At 38.3% G+C, this 18,533-nt stretch overlaps 1 protein-coding gene across 3 annotated transcripts in view; it reads right to left on the bottom strand.

Moving 5' to 3' along the window:
* Dcaf6 (DDB1 and CUL4 associated factor 6) overlaps positions 1-18,533 on the bottom strand; it is a 117,517-nt gene that overhangs the window by 74,550 nt on the left and 24,434 nt on the right. For all 3 annotated transcript variants that reach the window (XM_029478272.2, XM_021161509.3, XM_021161442.3), the window contains exons 2-5: positions 17,260-17,321; positions 11,226-11,318; positions 9,747-9,932; positions 6,998-7,111 (exon numbers count right to left, since the gene is read on the bottom strand). In XM_029478272.2, coding sequence (XP_029334132.1) covers positions 6,998-7,111; positions 9,747-9,932; positions 11,226-11,318; positions 17,260-17,321 — 455 coding nt within the window. The remainder of the gene's footprint in view (positions 1-6,997; positions 7,112-9,746; positions 9,933-11,225; positions 11,319-17,259; positions 17,322-18,533) is intronic.

Below are 18,533 nucleotides of genomic sequence, written 5' to 3' on the forward strand. Positions count from 1 at the left end.
TGGAAATGAACAAAACCATACTAGACCTAAAAAGGGAAGTAGACACAATAAAGAAAATCCAAAGTGAGGCAACGATGGAGAAAGAAACCCTAGGAAAGAAATCTGGAACCATAGATGCCAACATCAGCAACAGAACACAAGAGATGGAAGAGAAAATCTAAGGTGCAGAAGATTCCATAGAGAACATCAGTACAACAACCAAAGAAAATGCAAAATGCAAAAAGATCCTAACTCGAAACATCCAGGAAATCCAGGACACAATGTGAAGACCAAACCTACCGATAATAGGAGTAGATGAGAATGAAGATTTTCAACTTAAAGGGCCAGCAAATATCTTCAACAAAATTATAGAAGAAAACTTCCCAAACCTAAAGAAAGAGATGCCCATGAACATACAAGAAGCTTACAGAACTCCAAATAGACTGGACCAGAAAAGAAATTCCACCTGACACATAATAATAAAAACAACAAATGCACTAAATAAAGATAGAATATTAAAAGCAGTAAGGGAAAATGGTCAAGTAACATATAAAGGCAGACCTATCAGAATTACACCAGACTTTTCACCAAAGACTATGAAAGCCAGAAGATCCTGGACAGATGTTATACAGACACTAAGAGAACACAAATGCCAGCCCAGGCTACTAAACCCAGCCAAACTTTCAATCACGATAGATGGAGAAACCAAAGTATTCCACGACAAAACCAAATTCACACATTATCTTTCCATGAATCCAGCCCTTCAAAGGATAATAACAGAAAAAAAAAAAAAAAAAAAAACCAAAGACGGAAACCACGTCCTAGAAAAAGCAAGAAAGTAATCCTTCAACAAGCCTAAAAGAAGACAGCCACAAGAACAGAATGCCAACTCTAACAACAAAAATAATAGGAAGCAACAATTACTTTTCCTTAATATCTCTCAATATCAATGGACTCAATTCCCCAATAAAAAGACATAGACTTACAGACTGGCTACACAAACAGGACCCAACATTTTGCTGCTTACAGGAAACCCATCTCAGGGAAAAAGACAGACACTACCTCACAGTGAAGGGCTGGAAAACAATTTTTCAAGCAAATGTTCTGAAGAAACAAGCTGGAGTAGCCACTCTAATATGGAATAAAATTGACTTCCAACCCAAAGTTATCAAAAAAGACAAGGAGGGGCACTTCATACTCATCAAAGATAAAATCTTCCAAGAGGAACTCTCAATTCTGAATATTTATTCTCCAAATGCAAGGGCAGCCACATTCATTAAAGAGACTTTAGTAAAGCTCAAAGCACACATTGCACCTCACACAATAATAGTGGGAGACTACAACACACCACTTTCATCAATGGACAGATCATGGAAACAGATACTTAACCGGGACACAGTGAAACTAACAGAAGTTATGAAACAAAGGGATTTAACAGATATCTACAGAACATTTTATCATAAAACAAAAGGATATACCTTCTTCTCAGCACCTCATGGTACCTTCTCCAAAATTGACGATATAATTGGTCACAAAACAGGCCTCAAGAGATACAAAAATATTGAAATCGTCCCATGCATCCTATCAGATCACCATGGACTAAGGCTGATCTTCAATAACAACATAAATAATAGAAAGCCAACATTCATGTGGAAACTGAACAACACTCTTCTCAATGATACCTTGGTCAAGGAAGGAATAAAGAAAGAAATTAAAGACTTTTTAGAGTTTAATGAAAATGAAGCCACAACATACCCAAACTTATGGGACACAATGAAAGCATTTCTAAGAGGAAAACTCATAGCTCTCAGTGCCTCTAAAAAGAAACTAGGGAGAGCACACACTAGCAGGTTAACAACACACCTAAAAGCTCTAGAACAAAAGGAAGCAAATTCACCCAAGAGGAGTAGATGGCAGGAAAGAATCAAACTCAGGGGCGAAATCAAGTGGAAACAAGAACTATTCAAAGAATCAACCAAACGAGGAGCTGGTTCTTTGAGAAAATCAACAAGATAGATAAACCCTTAGCCAGACTCACTAAAGGGCACAGGGACAGCATCCTAATTAACAAAACCAGAAATGAAAAGGGAGACATAACAACAGATCTTGAAGTGCCACGCACTCCGGTAGAGTCAGCTTGACAGGCTGAGGCTTGGAAGCTACTCACAGGGCAAAAGAATTTCATGGAAACTCACTCCTGGAGTCTGGCGTTCTCTCTAACCCATACAAAATTTTCCATTCCCGTGTTAGTCTAGTGTATGGATCCACGTGCTCGCTTTTAGTATTATCCTATTATAAGTGCCTTTTAAGATTGAATTCTGACATAACTAAAGCCTTCGCCAGTGTTCCAACAGTCCAAGAAAATCCTTGAGCAGACCATGGGAATTCAGTGACATTCAGAATTGCCTCTGGCATTACACTATCACTTTGAAGAAAAGCTAAGTCACTGCCCTACACAGGAATTTACCATCACCTAGGAAGAAGGAAGTTTCAGACCTAAGGAGAAACCAGAATAGATACTTAGAACTATAGCTGAGTTACACCCATACACAAGTATTTACAATGGCCTAGGGGGAAGGTGGACTATACAATAGACTAAAATAGGAACTATGGCAAGGGCACGAAGCCTTTGACCCTGGCTTCTAAGATTAAGTGAATCTTAGGTGGAGCCCTTTTTGATCCCAGTTGTTAACAATGAATTCTATCCCAGGTGGTTCCTGTTAGACCTTCTGTGTTTGTATTCCTCTGTTTTATGTAAGAATCCAGTATCCTCTTTGTACCTTGCTGGTATGTCACCCAACTTCCTTATTGTCTTCTGTATAAAAAGTTTGATGCTCGACTTGACAAATTACATTCAGATTCTACACAACCTCTCCTGTGTGCATCTGTCTGTCATTCCATCCGACGCTTTGCCCACCTGTGACTAGAGACCCGTTCCATGTAGACAAAGGGGCCCAGAGGGTCTGTGGCACTAAAGAAATCCCAAACACCATCAGATCCTTCTACAAAAGGCTATACTCAACAAAACTGAAAAACCTGGATGAAATGGACAAATTTCTAGACAGATACCATGTAACACAGTTAAATCAGGATCAGGTTAATGATCTAAACAGTCCTATATCCCCTAAAGAAATAGAAGCAGTCATTAATAGTCTCCCAACCAAAAAAAGCCCAGGACAACATGGGTTTAGTACAGAGTTCTATCAGACCTTCAAAGAAGATCTAATTCCAGTTCTTCACAAACTATTCCACAAAATAGAAGCAGAAGGTACCCTACCCAAGTCATTCTATGAAGCCACTATTACTCTGATACCTAAACCACAGAAAGACCCAACAAAGATAGAGAACTTCAGACCAATTTCCCTTATGAATATCAATGCAAAAATACTCAATAAAATTCTTACTAACCGAATCCAAGAACACATCAAAACAATCATCCATCCTGACCAAGTAGGTTTCATTCCAGGGATGCAGGGATGGTTTAATATACGGAAATCCGTCAACATAATCCATTATATAAACAAACTCAAAGACAAAAACCACATGATCATCTTGTTAGATGCTGAGATAGCATTTGACAAAATCCAACACCAATTCATGGTAAAAGTCTTGGAAAGATCAGGAATTCAAGGCCCATACCTAAACATAATAAAAGCAATCCACAGCAAACCAGTAGCCAATATCAAAGTAAATGGTGAGAAGCTGGAAGAAATCCCACTAAAATCAGGGACTAGACAAGGCTGTCCACTTTTTCCCTATCTATTCAACATTGTACTTGAAGGCCTAGCCAGAGCAATTTGACAACAAAAGGAGATAAAGGGGATACAAATTGGAAAGGAAGAAGTCAAAATCACTTTTTGCAGATGTTATAATAGTATGTATAAGTGACCCTAAAAATTCCACCAGAGAACTCCTAAACCTGATAAACAGTTTCTGTGAAGTAGCTGGATATAAAATTAACTCAAGCAAGTCAATGGCCTTTCTCTACACAAAGGATAAACAGACTGAGAGAGAAATTAGGAAAACAATACCCTTCTCAATAGTCACAAATAATATAAAATACCTTGGTGTGACTCTAACTAAAGAAATGAAAGATCTGTATGATAAGAACTTCAAGTCTCTGAAGAAAGAAATTAAAGAAGACCTCAGAAGATGGAAAGATCCTGCTCATGGATGGGCAGGATCAATATAGTAAAAATGACTATGTTGCCAAAAGCAATCTACAGATTCAATGCAATCCCCATCAAAATTCAACGAATTAGAAAGGGCAATCTGCAAATTTATCTGGAATAACAAAAAAACCTAGGATAACAAAAAAACTTCTCAAGGATAAAATAACCTCTGGTGGAATCACCATGCCTAACCTAAAGCTGTACTACAGAGCAATTCTGATAAAAACTGCACGGTACTGGTATAGTGACAGACAAGTAGACCAATGGAATAGAATTGAAGACCTAGAAATGAACCCACACACCTATGGTCAGTTGATCTTTGACAAAGGAGCTAAAACCATCCAGTGGAAAAAAGCATTTTCAACAAATGGTGCTGGCACAACTGTCGGGTATCATGTAGAAGAATGCGAATTGATCTATTCCTATCTCCTTGTACTAAGGTCAAATCTAAGTGGACCAAGGAACTCCACATAAAACTAGAGACAGTGAAACTTATAGAGGAGAAAGTGGGGAAAAGCCTCGAAGATATGGGCACAGGGGGATAATTCCTAAATAGAACAGCAATGGCTTGTGCTGTAAGATCAAGAATCAACAAATGGGACCTTATAAAATTGCAAAGCTTCTGTAAGGCAAAAGACACCGTCAATAAGACAAAAAGGCCTCCAACAGATTGGGAAAGCATCTTTACCTATCCTAAATCCCATAGGGGACTAATATCCAATATATATAAAGAACTCAAGAAGGTGGACTCCAGAAAATCAAATAACCCCATTAAAAAATGGGGCTCAGAGCCAAACAAAGAATTCTCACATGAGGAATACTGAATGGCTGAGAAGCACCTGAAAAAATGTTCAGCATCCTTAATCATCAGGGAACTGCAAATCAAAACAACCCTGAGATTCCACCTCACAACAGCCAGAATGGCTAAGATCAAAAATTCAGGTGACAGCAGATGCTGATGAGGATGTGGAGAAAGAGGAATACTCCTCCATTGTTGGTGGAATTGTAAGCTTGTACAACCACTCTGGTGGTTCCTCAGAAAATTGGACATAGTACTACCGGAGGATCCCACAATACCTCTCCTGGGCATATATCCAGAAGATGTTCCAACCGGTAAGAAGGACACAAGCTCCACTATGTTCATAGCAGCCTTATTTGTAATAGCCAGAAGCTGGAATGAACCCAGATGCCCCTCAACAGAGGAATGGATACAGAAAATGTGGTACATTTACACAATGGAGTACTACTCAGCTATTAAAAAGAATGAATTTATGAAATTCCTAGGCAAATGGATGGACCTGGAGGGCATCATCCTGAGTGAGGTAACTCAATCACAAAAGAACTCACGTGATATGTACTCACTGATAAGTGGATACTAGCCCAGAAACTTAGAATATCCAAGATACAAGATACAATTTGCAAAACACATGAAATGCAAGAAGAATGAAGACCAAAGTGTGGACACTTTGCCCCTTCTTAGAATTGGGAACAAAACACCATGGAAGGAGTTACAGAGACAAAGATTGGAGTTGAGAAGAAAGGATGGACCATCTAGAGAATGCCTAATCCAGGGATCCATCCCATAATCAGCCTCCAAACGCTGACACCATTGCATACAGTAGTAAGATTTTTCTGAAAGGACCCTGATATAGCTGTCTCTTGTGAGGGTATGCCGGGGCCTAGCAAACACAGAAGTGGATGCTCACAGTCAGCTATTGGATGGATCACAGGGCCCCCAATGGAAGAGCTAGAGAAAGTACCCTCGGAGCTAAAGGGGTCTGCAACCCTATAGGTGGAACAACAATGTGAACTACCCAGTACCTATAGGTGGAACAACAATATGAACTACCCAGTACCCCCTGGAGCTCGTGTGTCTAGCTGCATATGTATCAGAAGATGGCCTAGTCAGCCATCAGTGGAAAGAAAGGCTCATTGGTCTTGCAAACTTTATATGCCTCAGTACAGGGTAATTCCAAGGCCAAGAAGTGGGAGTTGGGGGGTACGGGAGGGGGGGTTGGGAGGGTTTGGGGTACTTTTGGGGTAGCATTGGAAATGTAAATGAAGAAAATACCTAATTAAAAAAAAAGTTAAGAAAAAAAAAAAAAAGATGGATAGAGCCAAGTGGTAGTGGCTCATGCCTTTAGTCTCAGCACTTCAGAGGCAGAGACAAGAGTCTGAGGCCAGCCTAGTCTAAAGAGTAAGTTCCAGGACAGACAGGGCTACATAGAAACACCTTGTCTTGAAAACAATCCAAAAATAAAGAAAATAAAAGACGGAGGTAAAGATACTAAGTTTTCACCCACTTTTACCATTGCTGTTTTGCAAACTGTCTACTGATAAATTCTCCAGGTTTTTATAATACTGGAAAAACTGTCACATTTACTTTTGCATATGTATATGTGTGCATACATGTCTGCATGTGTGTGTGTGCACATGCATGCACATGACTGAGTATAGATGAAGCCAGAGGTTGATGTCAGAGGTCTTCCTCAATGGCTCTATACCCTGTTACTGGACACAGAGTCTCTCACTAACCCGGAAGCTCATCATTTCAGTTAGGTGGCTGACTAATGAGCTCCAGCGATCTACCTATTGGATCACAGATGCACACTGCCAGGCTCAGGTTTACATGGGCACTACAGTTTAGAATTCGGGTCGTTACACTTTGCACAAGTACTTTACAAATTGAGTCATCTAATTACCACCTAGAAATATATTTAAATGTACAACTGAAACAGAAGTTTCTCTACTTCATTAAATTTAAATTAAAAATTTTGTGATTAAAATTTTAGCATAACTGAATCATAACATTTTTCACATCACTTGTATAAAACTTGGATTCTTACATCTTTACAGTCTTCTTTTGTGCAGCTGGTTTTGATGCGTGTGTCAAACCACCTAACAGTTCCATCTTCACCACAGGACAGAAAGGTGTAAGGGTCGTTTGGTACAGTCATAATCTGAAGATGAAACAAAAGTACAAGAAACACTACTGCACAATGAAACAGGTAACTTTGAAACACACTGCTACTGTTTCATACATCCATGAAAACTATCTGCATAAGTAACTATCTATGACTTACCAAAAGTGATTTCAAACAGAATATGAGACACAATAGCCTTTTAAAATGATTAGTTACTTTGAAATTATATTAATATAACTTCATGTAAAAATTTCCAAACTTTGTAACTGTGTTTAAATTAAAGATAATGAAGTGGAAAGATTATGCGGACTTATCCAGTGGACCTAAAATAATTATAGGAGTCTCTAAGAATCAAAGAGGGAGGCAAGATTGTATCTTTCAGAAAAGACTACACGATAATGGAAAAAGTCCAAAAGAAAAAGAATGCTTTGAAGACTGTTGACTTAAAAGATGAAGTAAGGAACCCTGATATAAAACAAATGTAAAGGTTACAGAGGTGGCAAAGGTGAAGGCAGGAGGCTTGCAGACCCATTAACACTTGGATTGGAGCCCAGCAAGACTCATGTTAGATTCCTGACTTCCAGAATTATTAGACAATAAACTTGTGTTGTTTAAAGCTACATGTATAGATATACTGTATTGGTTTCTCTAAAACTTAAGTATTGATATTTCTTTGCTATTACTGAACAAGTTTACAATCAACACAAAATAGTAAGGCATAGAAAGGCAATTATAAAAGGCACATTAATACCAATGAATGGAATACATGGTGCGTGGAAGCTGTGACTTTTGACTCATTTCACATTTGTGAGAAATGGGATTACTGTATCCCATTAGCGAGTTAGCAGTGTTGAATTACTTACTTATTAAGTCATTTTATCAGTAAATGTATTTGCAATTTGTTGCTGACTCAGGTCTAATGACTTTATTAAATAAAAAGGTCATTTTTTTACTTTGTATACTACTGTCTACAAACCAATTTTTTTAAAGATTTATTTATTTATTTATTATTGTATACAGTGTTCTGCCTGCATGTATGCCTGCAGGCTAGAAAAGGGCACCAGATCTCATTAGAGATGGCTGTGAGCCACCACATCGCTTCTGGGATTCAGGACCTCTGGAAAAGCGGTCAGTGTTCTTAACCTTGGAGCCATCTCTCCAGCCCACAAACCAAATTCTTCGGAGCACATCTTTCCTAAAGTGTTATTCATACAACTTATTTAACTCCTTTAATTGGTTCATTAGTTTGGAAAAACAAGTTTCACTCATGCAATTACAATATGAATCATTAAAACATTTCTAACGGATGACCTTTGACACAGACTAGGAGGTCAAAGCAAATCAGGAAATGTGTCAGTCTGGCTGTTGACATAGAGATTTAGTGGCATCACACACTATAAAATCAGTCCCAGGAAATCAAGAAACAAACAGAAACAATAACAAAATTAGGGAAGAAGGGAAAACACACTCTTGTTTGCTTTTATGTGCACTTGGGTTTTGGCTGCATATATGTTTGTATGGGGGTGTCAGAGTCCCTAGAACTGGAGTTGCAGACAGCTAAGAACTGCCACCTGGGTGCTGGCAGTTGAACCTGGGTCCTCTGGAAGAGCAACGAGGGCTCTTAAGCACTGAGTCATTTCTCCAGCCCCAAACACACTCTCTAGAATCAGTATATTATTGGAATTTTAAAAAGTTCAAGCTATCCAGGCATGGTGGCACATACCTTTAATCTCAACACTTGGGAGGTAAAAGAAGACATATCTTGAGTTCCAGGTCAGCCTAGCATACATAATGAGCTTTAGTCCAGCTGGGGCTGCACAGTGAGTGAGGAGAGAAACTCAAGCCTGGGGTTCTGGCCTCTGCCTATAATCCCTGTACACAAGAGACAGAGGCAAGAGGACCAGGAACTCAAGGTCAGCTGCAGCTACACAGCAAGCTTAAAACCATGAGAACTACAGGAAACTCTGACTCAAAAAGCCAATTAACATATCTGGGTTAGGGGAGTGGGTAGGACAGGGATGGGGACAGAGTTTGGGGAGGCCAGGGGTGGTGGTATACACCTTTAATGCTAGCACTTGGGAGGAAGAGGCAGATGAATTTATGTGACTTCAGGACCAGGATGATCTACAAAGCAAGTTTCAGGCCAGTAAGGGCTACAAAGTGATACCCTGTCTCAAAACAAAACAAAAAAAATTTAAATTTGTGTTACAACAACAAAAAATAAACTTACTTGGTAAGGATAACAGGAATGAATCCCTATAAGGCAGTATATTTCAGAGAACAAAACCTACTACAAACCCATGCAACAAAGTAAAACTAGCGTATTTAAAAGCTGGCACCTGCCACAATAAAACCCATGATTTTGATATGCTAATGTAAAGTTAATTTTAAAATATATAAATACAAAAGGGTGGAAAAGCTAGAATCTGACTAAGACATGGTTTTTAATTGCAAATTTCTTACAACACTAATACTAGAATTTTAATTTTGTAAGTTTATCCACAAAATCTACCATGATAAACTTTCAGAAATGCTCAGGTGCAATGCTCAAGTACAATCTACCAATGATTGCTATACCTAAAAATGTAGGTGCACGTGTAAACAAATGCATAGACATATCTACACACTTACACAAAAGCATGCATTTACACATATAGTCACAACCCTGTACCTCATAAGTAGTTCCATAATGGCACGTAAATTGGCACTGTCTGTTAGTTTCTGCATCTTGCTCAATGTTAGTATAAAATATGACTCCATCTCCAGAGCAAGACACAATCTGCTTATCATCTGTGCACGGCAAAAACTTTGCACTAAAAATATTTGCTCGATGCCCTGAACGGATGGTTGTCAAAACCTAAAATATACAAAAAAATGTAATTCATAGCATTAATTTATTTTCCTGGTGAGAAACATTCATGTTTAACATAATTATAAGCAGTAATATATTCTTAACAAAAGAGTACTACTTTTTTTCATTATCATCTGCAAAATTATAAAATTCCTTTTTATTTCTAATATTTCTTCTAAATATTTAAAATTAAAATACCTGAAAGGGCCCTAAGGTGTTACATATAGAATGTTATAATATTCAAAGATTTATTGAGATTCAAACCACAATTCATTTGGAAAACTTGTAATACAATTTAAATAATGTATGCTATTAGTTTTGTTGTGAATATTTACTCTTTGAAGTGCTCTCAAATATCAAAAAACAGCTGTAATTTGGATAGTGCTTTGCTTCACAAACAGTAAAACTTTAAATACTATTGTATGAGCCAACAAGGAGCAAAGTTATTGCTAGTTTGGGGCACAGTCTTGATACTGTATCCCAGACTAGTAACTTAAGATCCTTCTGCCTCTACCTTCAAAGTGTGAGGATTGTAGGTTTATGCCAGCAAAAAGTTATTTCCAATATGCTACAAATAAATAGCAGTAAGTAGGATTTACTCAAACACCTTTATGTTTTAGAAAAAAACCCACCATGTCTTTTTTTGTTCAAATAAAGTTATTGAGATATTATTTGAGCCGGGTGTGGTGGTGCATGCCTTTAATCCCAGCACTCGGAAGGCAGGGGCAGGCTGATTTCTGAGTTTGAGGTCAGCCTGGTCTACAAAGTGAGTTCCAGGACAGCCAGGGCTATACAGAGAAACCCTGTCTCAAAAAATAAAATAAAGAGAGAGAGAGACAGAGAGAGACAGAGACAGAGACAGAGACAGAGAGAGAGAGATTATTTGCCTATTGTCCACTTGGATAAAGCAAAGAGCATTTAACTCTTCTAGAGTCTAAAGCACACTGAAAACTTATATGTTAAATATTCCAACAGTGCATAGTTTTGCATACCTTTAACCCCAGCCCACAGGAGGCAGAGGCATGGTATCTCTGTGAGTCTGAGGCCAGCCTGGTCTAGTGAGTTCCAGAACAGCCAGAGCTACACAGTGAAACCCTGCCTCAAAAACCACCAACCGACCACACAAGAAAAAACCTTACATATCCCAAAGGAAACTGTAGTACCTACATGTGACAGTGTCTAAATTACATAATTAAGTTTAATGAAGATGATAGTCTAATATAAACGCACATCCTATGATTACAATTCCCTTTTTGCTAGCTTCTTTAACATTAAATTATACATATTTAACCACCTTACCTTTCTGCTGTATGGATTACTAATTACAAGTTTAGTGTCATCAGAGCCAGATAAAATATATTCTCCAGTGTCATTCCAACAGATTGTATTAACCTAAAAAAAGAAAAATAAACAGAAAAAAAAGCATAAACAGATTGGATATAAAAAGAAGTAAGCCGTCTTTCACTTACCAGTGTTACAAAATTTACAACACTAGTAAAACTACTATCAAGGAAGGAAAGTTTATAGGTTGAAACCAGACTTCAGTTCTCAATTCACATACAAAAGGCCTGAAATCACTGTTATATGCTAAGAGGCTCAAGAAACTACTGCAAAAATCAACAACTCTTCTTGGATCCTCCAGACAAACTACTACCACCAGGACACCAGGGCGTCCTGACTTGAGAGGAACGGAAACTCCTGTAAGGGAACAATCCCTAGGCAAGAAAACTTGAATTACAACATGCACTGATAAAGTAGACGATATATAAGAATAGGAGATCTAAAGCAGACAGGGTGATTCTTTATTTATTTTTATTTTTTAAAGATTTATTTATTATTATATATAAGTACACTGTAGCTGACTTCAGAAGAACCAGAAAAGGGAGTCAGATCTCATTATGGGTGGTTGTGAGCCACCATGTGGTTGCTGGGATTTGAACTCAGGACCTTTGGAAGAGCAGTCAGTGCTCTTACCCGCTGAGCCATCCTGCCAGCCCCAGGGTGATTCTTAAAAAGAACAGTAGAGTAATGCTAGAGATAAAAAACAAACTAACACAAGTGAAGATGGCTTTGATAGGCTCAATAGCATATTGATATAGTTGAAGAAATGACTTTAGGATATACAGAAACCTTTAAAACACAAAGGAAACAAAGTTTGGGGTATGGGAGAGGGGAAGCCACTAGAATATCCAAGGACTGTGATACAAACACAAAAGGTACATGATCCATGTTTAATGGAAAACACCAAAAGACTAACGTAAGAAAGAGTAGAAATATTTGAAATAATGACAGAATTGCCTTCAAAATAGTATCAGCAGGGCCTAGCAAACACAGAAGTGGATGCTCACAGTCAGCTATTGTATGGATCACAGGGCCCCCAATGGAGGAGCTAGAGAAAGTACCCAAAGAGCTAAAGGGGTCTGCAACCTTATAGGTGGAACAACAATATGAACTAACCAGTAACCCCCGGAGCTCTTGTCTCTAGCTGCATATGTAGCAGAAGATGGCCTAGTCGGCCATCATTGGGAAGAGAGGCCCATTGGTCTTGCAAACTTTAGATGCTTCAGTACAGGGGAACGCCAGGGCCAAGAAGTGGGAGTGGGTGAGTAGAGGAGCGGGGGTGGGGGTGGGGTGGTGGGGGAGGGTATGGGGGACTTTTGGGATAGCATTGTAAATGTAAATGAGGAAAATACTCAATTAAAAAAAAAGGAAAAAAAAAAGTACAGATTCAGGGTACTCAGAGGAAGCTGAGAAGAACAAATAACCAAAGAGCATCAAGTATTCAAAGAAAGTCCTGGAAAGAGGCCACAAAGGCTGGTTGCCTGATCAGATCCTCAGTGATGTGCAGGGGCTGAAGCGCTAAGGTCCCACATCTGATGACAATTTACTTTGGGCTATCTTTAGCTCCCTTTGTAGCTATCCCTTGCCCACACTTGTCTGACCTAACAACCTTGTGAATACAGGGGAAACCTGTGGTCTCCCTTCCCCCACCTGCTTGAACCTGCTTGCTCAAGGGTGGAGCTTCCTGCTCATTCATCCTGCCACGCCCACTGCTGAACCCTGTCGCTTTGCTGCTTGGAGGCACACACGTGTTCATCCTGCTACTGGATCCCGAGATTGTTTGGCGGGAAATCGGGTTCCCTCCCCCTTCCTTTATAACTGAGTGTCTGGAAATAGTAAAATTGAGCTTTGATCAGAATACTGTCTTAGCTACATTTCTTTCTCTCACCGCCTAGCCCCTCTTCTCTTCCAGGTTTCCAAAATGCCTTTCCAGGCTAGAACCCAGGCTGTGATCTGCTGGCCGGACACAACAGAAACCTTTTAGAATGTATTAACTGAGCTGGGGAGATGGCGCAGTGGTTAAGAGCACTGACTGTTCTTCCTAGAGATCCTGAGTTCAATTCCCAGCAACCACATGGTGGCTCACAACCTTCGGTAATGGGATCTGATGCCCTCTTCTGGTGTGTGTTAAGACAGCTACAGTGTATTTACATATAATAATAAATAAATCTTTTTAAAAATGTGTTAACTTAGCTTCCACCAACCCAAAGCTAACAATTATCAGGTAACACCTAAAACCTAGAGACGGCCTGAGACCGAGCTTTCCCCACTTTACTGTGCTCACCTGACCGCTGACATATTGTTCAAGTGTCTTCTGACTTATAATTGTCTTTTTTCTGCTACTATAAAGATTTCAGGAAACAGTTACTGCATTGACCATGGAATTCAGGGATGTCTAAATCTGTGTTCCTGGGCCACCATCATTCATATCTGGCTCCAGAATAAACTCTTGTTGGGTTTTGAGGTGAGAACTGTGTTTCTTACATAACAAATAAATGAGTATCTTTCAAGCTAAAGAAAACCAAAGATAAAGAAAACAATATGAAAGAAGCCAGAAGAAAATCCTTATCCATAGAGGATAAGATAATAATGTCATCTGACTTCTCAGAAATGCAAATAAGAAGTACAGAATGAAGTTAAAGTGCTGAGAGAACAAACATTCACAAGGAAATCTGTACTTGCCCTTTCAAAATTACACTAAATAAAGATGCTCTCCAACAAACAAAAATTGAGAACATTTGTCTCTAGGAAAATGGCCTTGCAAGAAATGTTTAAGAACTTCTTTAGAGAAAGGGAAAATTAACAGGTGAGAAAATTTGGATCCATATAGAGAAAATAATATGGCTAGAAAGAAAAACCAACATTAAGAACACTGGCTGCTCTTCTAGAAGACCAGGGTTGCCAGCACCTACTCTGATCCTCTCTCAATGACTTGTAACTGACTCCAGCTCTAAGAGGAGGCAATGCCTCTGACTTCCAAGGACAAACATATAGGCCACAGAGCAAGATCTAGGTTAACCAGGGCTACCTATCAAGCAAGGCCTTATCAAGCAGGGGCAGTGGTGGCACACAACTTTAATGCCAGCACTCAGGAGGCAGAGATAGAGGCAGGCAGATCAGGGCAGCCTGGTCTGCAGAGTAAGTTCCAGAACAGCCAAGGCTACATAGAAACCCTGTCTTGAAAAATCAAAAAACCCTGTTTTGTTTTGTTTTTTAAAAATTTAAAAAGGAACAAACAAAAATATACATCTACTATATGATTTATTTATTCTACTCCTAGTATCTATCAAGAAGAATAAAAAAACAGTATAACTTCCTAGTCTCCAGTAAGAAACAATGTCCATCAGCAGGTGAATAGTCAAATTACAGTATACCTATACAATGAACACTCAGCAATAACAAATAACTACTTGACATCCTCAACAATAATGAACCACAAAATAATTATTCTAAGTTAAGTCTAAACTTAGTAATTCTAAGTAATAAGTTAAACACCAAAATAATGCAGGGCCAGAGGTGCATAGCTCAGTAGTAGAGCACTTGGGCAGCAAGCACAGGGCTTTGAGCTTGATCCGTGGCATAGTGGGAAAGTGGTAGATGATTCTACTGATTAAAACTCTAGAAAATATGAATAACACTACAATTAACTGATAACCCACTATCACCAGGATCAGCCTAAAAATGAAAATAAATTTACCAAGGGACTGACTAGGGGTAATTACGGTAATGAGACATGAAAGGGTGAATTGCTCATTGCAGGTGGTTAATACGTATTAGCTGCGTTGATGGCTTCACCGAATATATACATACATTTAAATTCACCAAAGTGTACATTTTAACTAAGTACAGTTACCTATGGTCCCTGAAAGTGCCCAATATCATCTATAAAAGTGAAGTCAACTACATCAATAAGCCTTCTAAAATCTCCATCAAAATTGTAATGCAGATAAGTTAATTGACAAAATCAACTTAAAAACTGATTAGACATTCTTATCAGCTACACTAGATGCGAGGCTGCACATTTATAGCCTGTAATATTACTGAGTAACATAATAATGTCCAACCTAGAATTTTATGCCCACTCAAATAATGAATCAGGTTTGAAGGTAAATAAAAAAAAGAGGCCTGAAGTGGTGAGAAAGTTTACTTTCTTCTCCAAAATACCTGAGAACACAGTAAGACCTAAAAAAAAAAATTAAAGACCAGAAATATAGATAATACCAAATTTATTTGCAACTAACACTTGAAAATCTTTCTTTGGATGTGGTAAAAGGTTTGGACTTTGGCTCCTAAAGGGTATAAAACCTGGCATATAGCACACTCTTACCCTCTTCAGTGAACAATTAATTCCTAAGTAACCAACATGCTAAGAATTCCTGGATATTTATTCTCCTGGATATTTTATTCTTTTTAGTATCTTCCTGAAGAAAATCTCTGAAGAGGTGTCTCAGTCTAAATGTGTGAATAGGGATAGGGGTCAGTTTGTTGACTATGAATATGTATATTCATATATGCTATAATGACATAGTAAACAATGAAAAAAGCTAGCATAAAGACGGGGATTAAAGGTAGTATACTGTTCAATTAGGGAAAGCTTTCTGTTAAGTAATACTTCAAAGAGGAATAAATGAAAGTAAGTTTCACAGAACTGTGGAAGAGACTTCTGGTTATAAGATGTAAAATATATAAGATAGAAGCCAGGTATGGGGTGCATGCCTAAAATTGAGAAGCTGTGACAGATAACAGACTCAAGGATAGCTCAGCCTGCAGGGAGTTCCAGTTCAGAAGAATTCTCTGTCTCTGTCTCTCTCTGTCTCTCTCTCTCCCTCTCTCTCTCTCTCTCTCTCTCACACACACACACACACACACAGAATCTAAATGTAATTTTAGAAACTGTTTTGTTTTTGAGACAAGGTTTAGAAAATTATTTTAAAGAAGTAGACCAGTAAGCTAAGAAGACACAAACGAAGCAGGTCAATGAGGCAGAGGGAAAACAAAAACATAGTTTTAGCAGAAAAGTATTTCAATGGTGAGGAGAAATTCTAATGAGTTAAATTCCTAAGAAGCAAGCTTGGACTCTATAGAGATATGAGAGTCATAAATACCCTCATACAAGCAACTTCAGTAGAGTTATCAAAATGGAAGCCTTATGAGAAAATGCACGTGGCCTTCACACACCACAAAACCAAACCTTGCACACACTTTTCTAAATTAAAAAATGTGCTGGGGCACAGATGTGTGTATGTGAATATGTTCAAAACATACTGTATAAAATTCTCAAAGGGAAAAAACCTCCAAATATACTTGTGTTTTGTTATGTGTTTGTGTGTGTCTCAGGCTGGCCTTGAACACACTACATAGCTGAAGATGACCTTGAATTCTTGATCCTCTGGTCTTTTTCTCACATGTACTGGGATTACAAATACCCATCTAGCACACTTTACTGCTTTAATTCAAAACCTTTATTCTCAACACTCACTGACTCCCTTGTTTCTTTTCTTAACCTACCTCCTTTCCTTTCCTTTCCTTTCCTTTCCTTTCCTTTCCTTTCCTTTCCTTTCCTTTCCTTTCCTTTCCTTTCCTTTCCTTCTTCCTTCCTTCTTTCCTCTCTCTCTCTCTCTCTCTCTCTCTCTCTCTCTCTCTCTTTCTTTCCTCTCTCTTTCTTTCTTTCTTTCTTTCTTTCTTTCTTTCTTTCTTTCTTTCTTTCTTTCTTTCATGGGGGGTTAGGAAGGTGGGTGGGGGCAGGGTCTCACTGTATAGCCCTGGCTGGTCTAGAACTCACTATGTGAGTCAGGTTGGCCTTGAAATCAAGAGTATTACCTGCCTTGGCTTCCCACGTACAAGGATTAAAACTGTGTGTCATCATAACTTACCTATTTTCCCATTCTTAAAAGTCAGTTTAATCCATTCTAGGAAGATTAGGACATTTCATCAGAAATTTATTATAGACATTATTAAAGCCATTTATAGTTAAGAGTTAACCATTACTTACACAGCCATCATGCACATTTAAAGTTGCTTCAAGTTTTAATCTTTGGATAAATTCTCTTCTTCCTGTTTAAAAAGAATGAACAATAAGTCATACAATCTTCATTGAAATTAAGAGCATACGACCTGACACAATATGATTCAACATCTAATTTTAGCTCTATCATTTATAAAGTGAGTATTAGACAAACTAACCCTCTACAGTCTACTTCCTTATTAATTAACATAACTTACAAAAGACAACACAGCATCTGAACCCCAGTAAATTCTTGTTTCTCCATCTATTCACTTTACAAATAGTATTCCAGATAATGTTCTAGAAGCAAGAACTACAGGGCTCCCTTGGGCAATAAAAAAGACAATAAAAGGTGTATCTGTTATGAAGGCATTTAGCAGAAAAATAAAAAATAAAAGGGACGAAAGAGGGCTGGTGGGGATGTGTGTGAAGCTTTTAATTTTAAACAGGGTAGAAAATAGTAATAATAAGATGCACCAACTTTAAAATAAGGATTTATACACTTTTATTTATGTGCATAAGTGTTTTATCTGCAAGTATGTATGAACACTGTATACAAACTCAGGTTCTCTGCAAGAACAACAAGCGCTCTGACTGCTGAGCTATCACTTCAGCCATCAAGATTTTAAACAAATACATAGTAGAAAATGCATAAGAAAAACCAGCCTGAATGTCCATTAAGAGCAAGATAGTTTAAATGATGCAAAAACAGGGTTAAGTTCCGTTTTTGAAAAATGAGAAATGTCTCCACGAAATGAATCATCTTTACCAAAGATAGACCAGAAAGCATGCTTAGTCAGCAGCTGCAATGAAAGGTGAATTTATAACAAAGAGCCACAATTACCTGAATAACCAGGCTGCTAAGTTACCAAGATTATACTTAACTCTACATTCTGTCACAAAGGAGAAGCTTCTGTGTCACACCTTCTTGCCACTCAAGGAAAAGATCCTCAAGTTAATTTGTTTGACTTCTTCACTTTAGTTTCTCTTTTGTTTGGTTGGGGTTTTTTGTTTGTTTTCTTTTCAGACAGGGTTTTCCTGTGTGATGCTGGCTGTCCTGTCACTCATTCTGTAGACCAGGATAGCCTCAAACTCAGAAATCTACCTGTCTCTGCCTCCTGAGAACTGGGATTAAAGGTGTGTGCCACCACCATCCCTTCCTTCATATTTTTAAGTGTTATGATGACTAGGTATAGGATAAACATAAAGATTTTTTAAATTAATTATAGGTGTTACCTAGGAAGGATTTGTTCTGTGATTCC

Source organism: Mus caroli, unplaced genomic scaffold (assembly GCF_978045245.1).
Source record: "Mus caroli unplaced genomic scaffold, Mus_caroli_1 scaffold_1, whole genome shotgun sequence".
Lineage (NCBI taxonomy): Eukaryota > Metazoa > Chordata > Mammalia > Rodentia > Muridae > Mus > Mus caroli.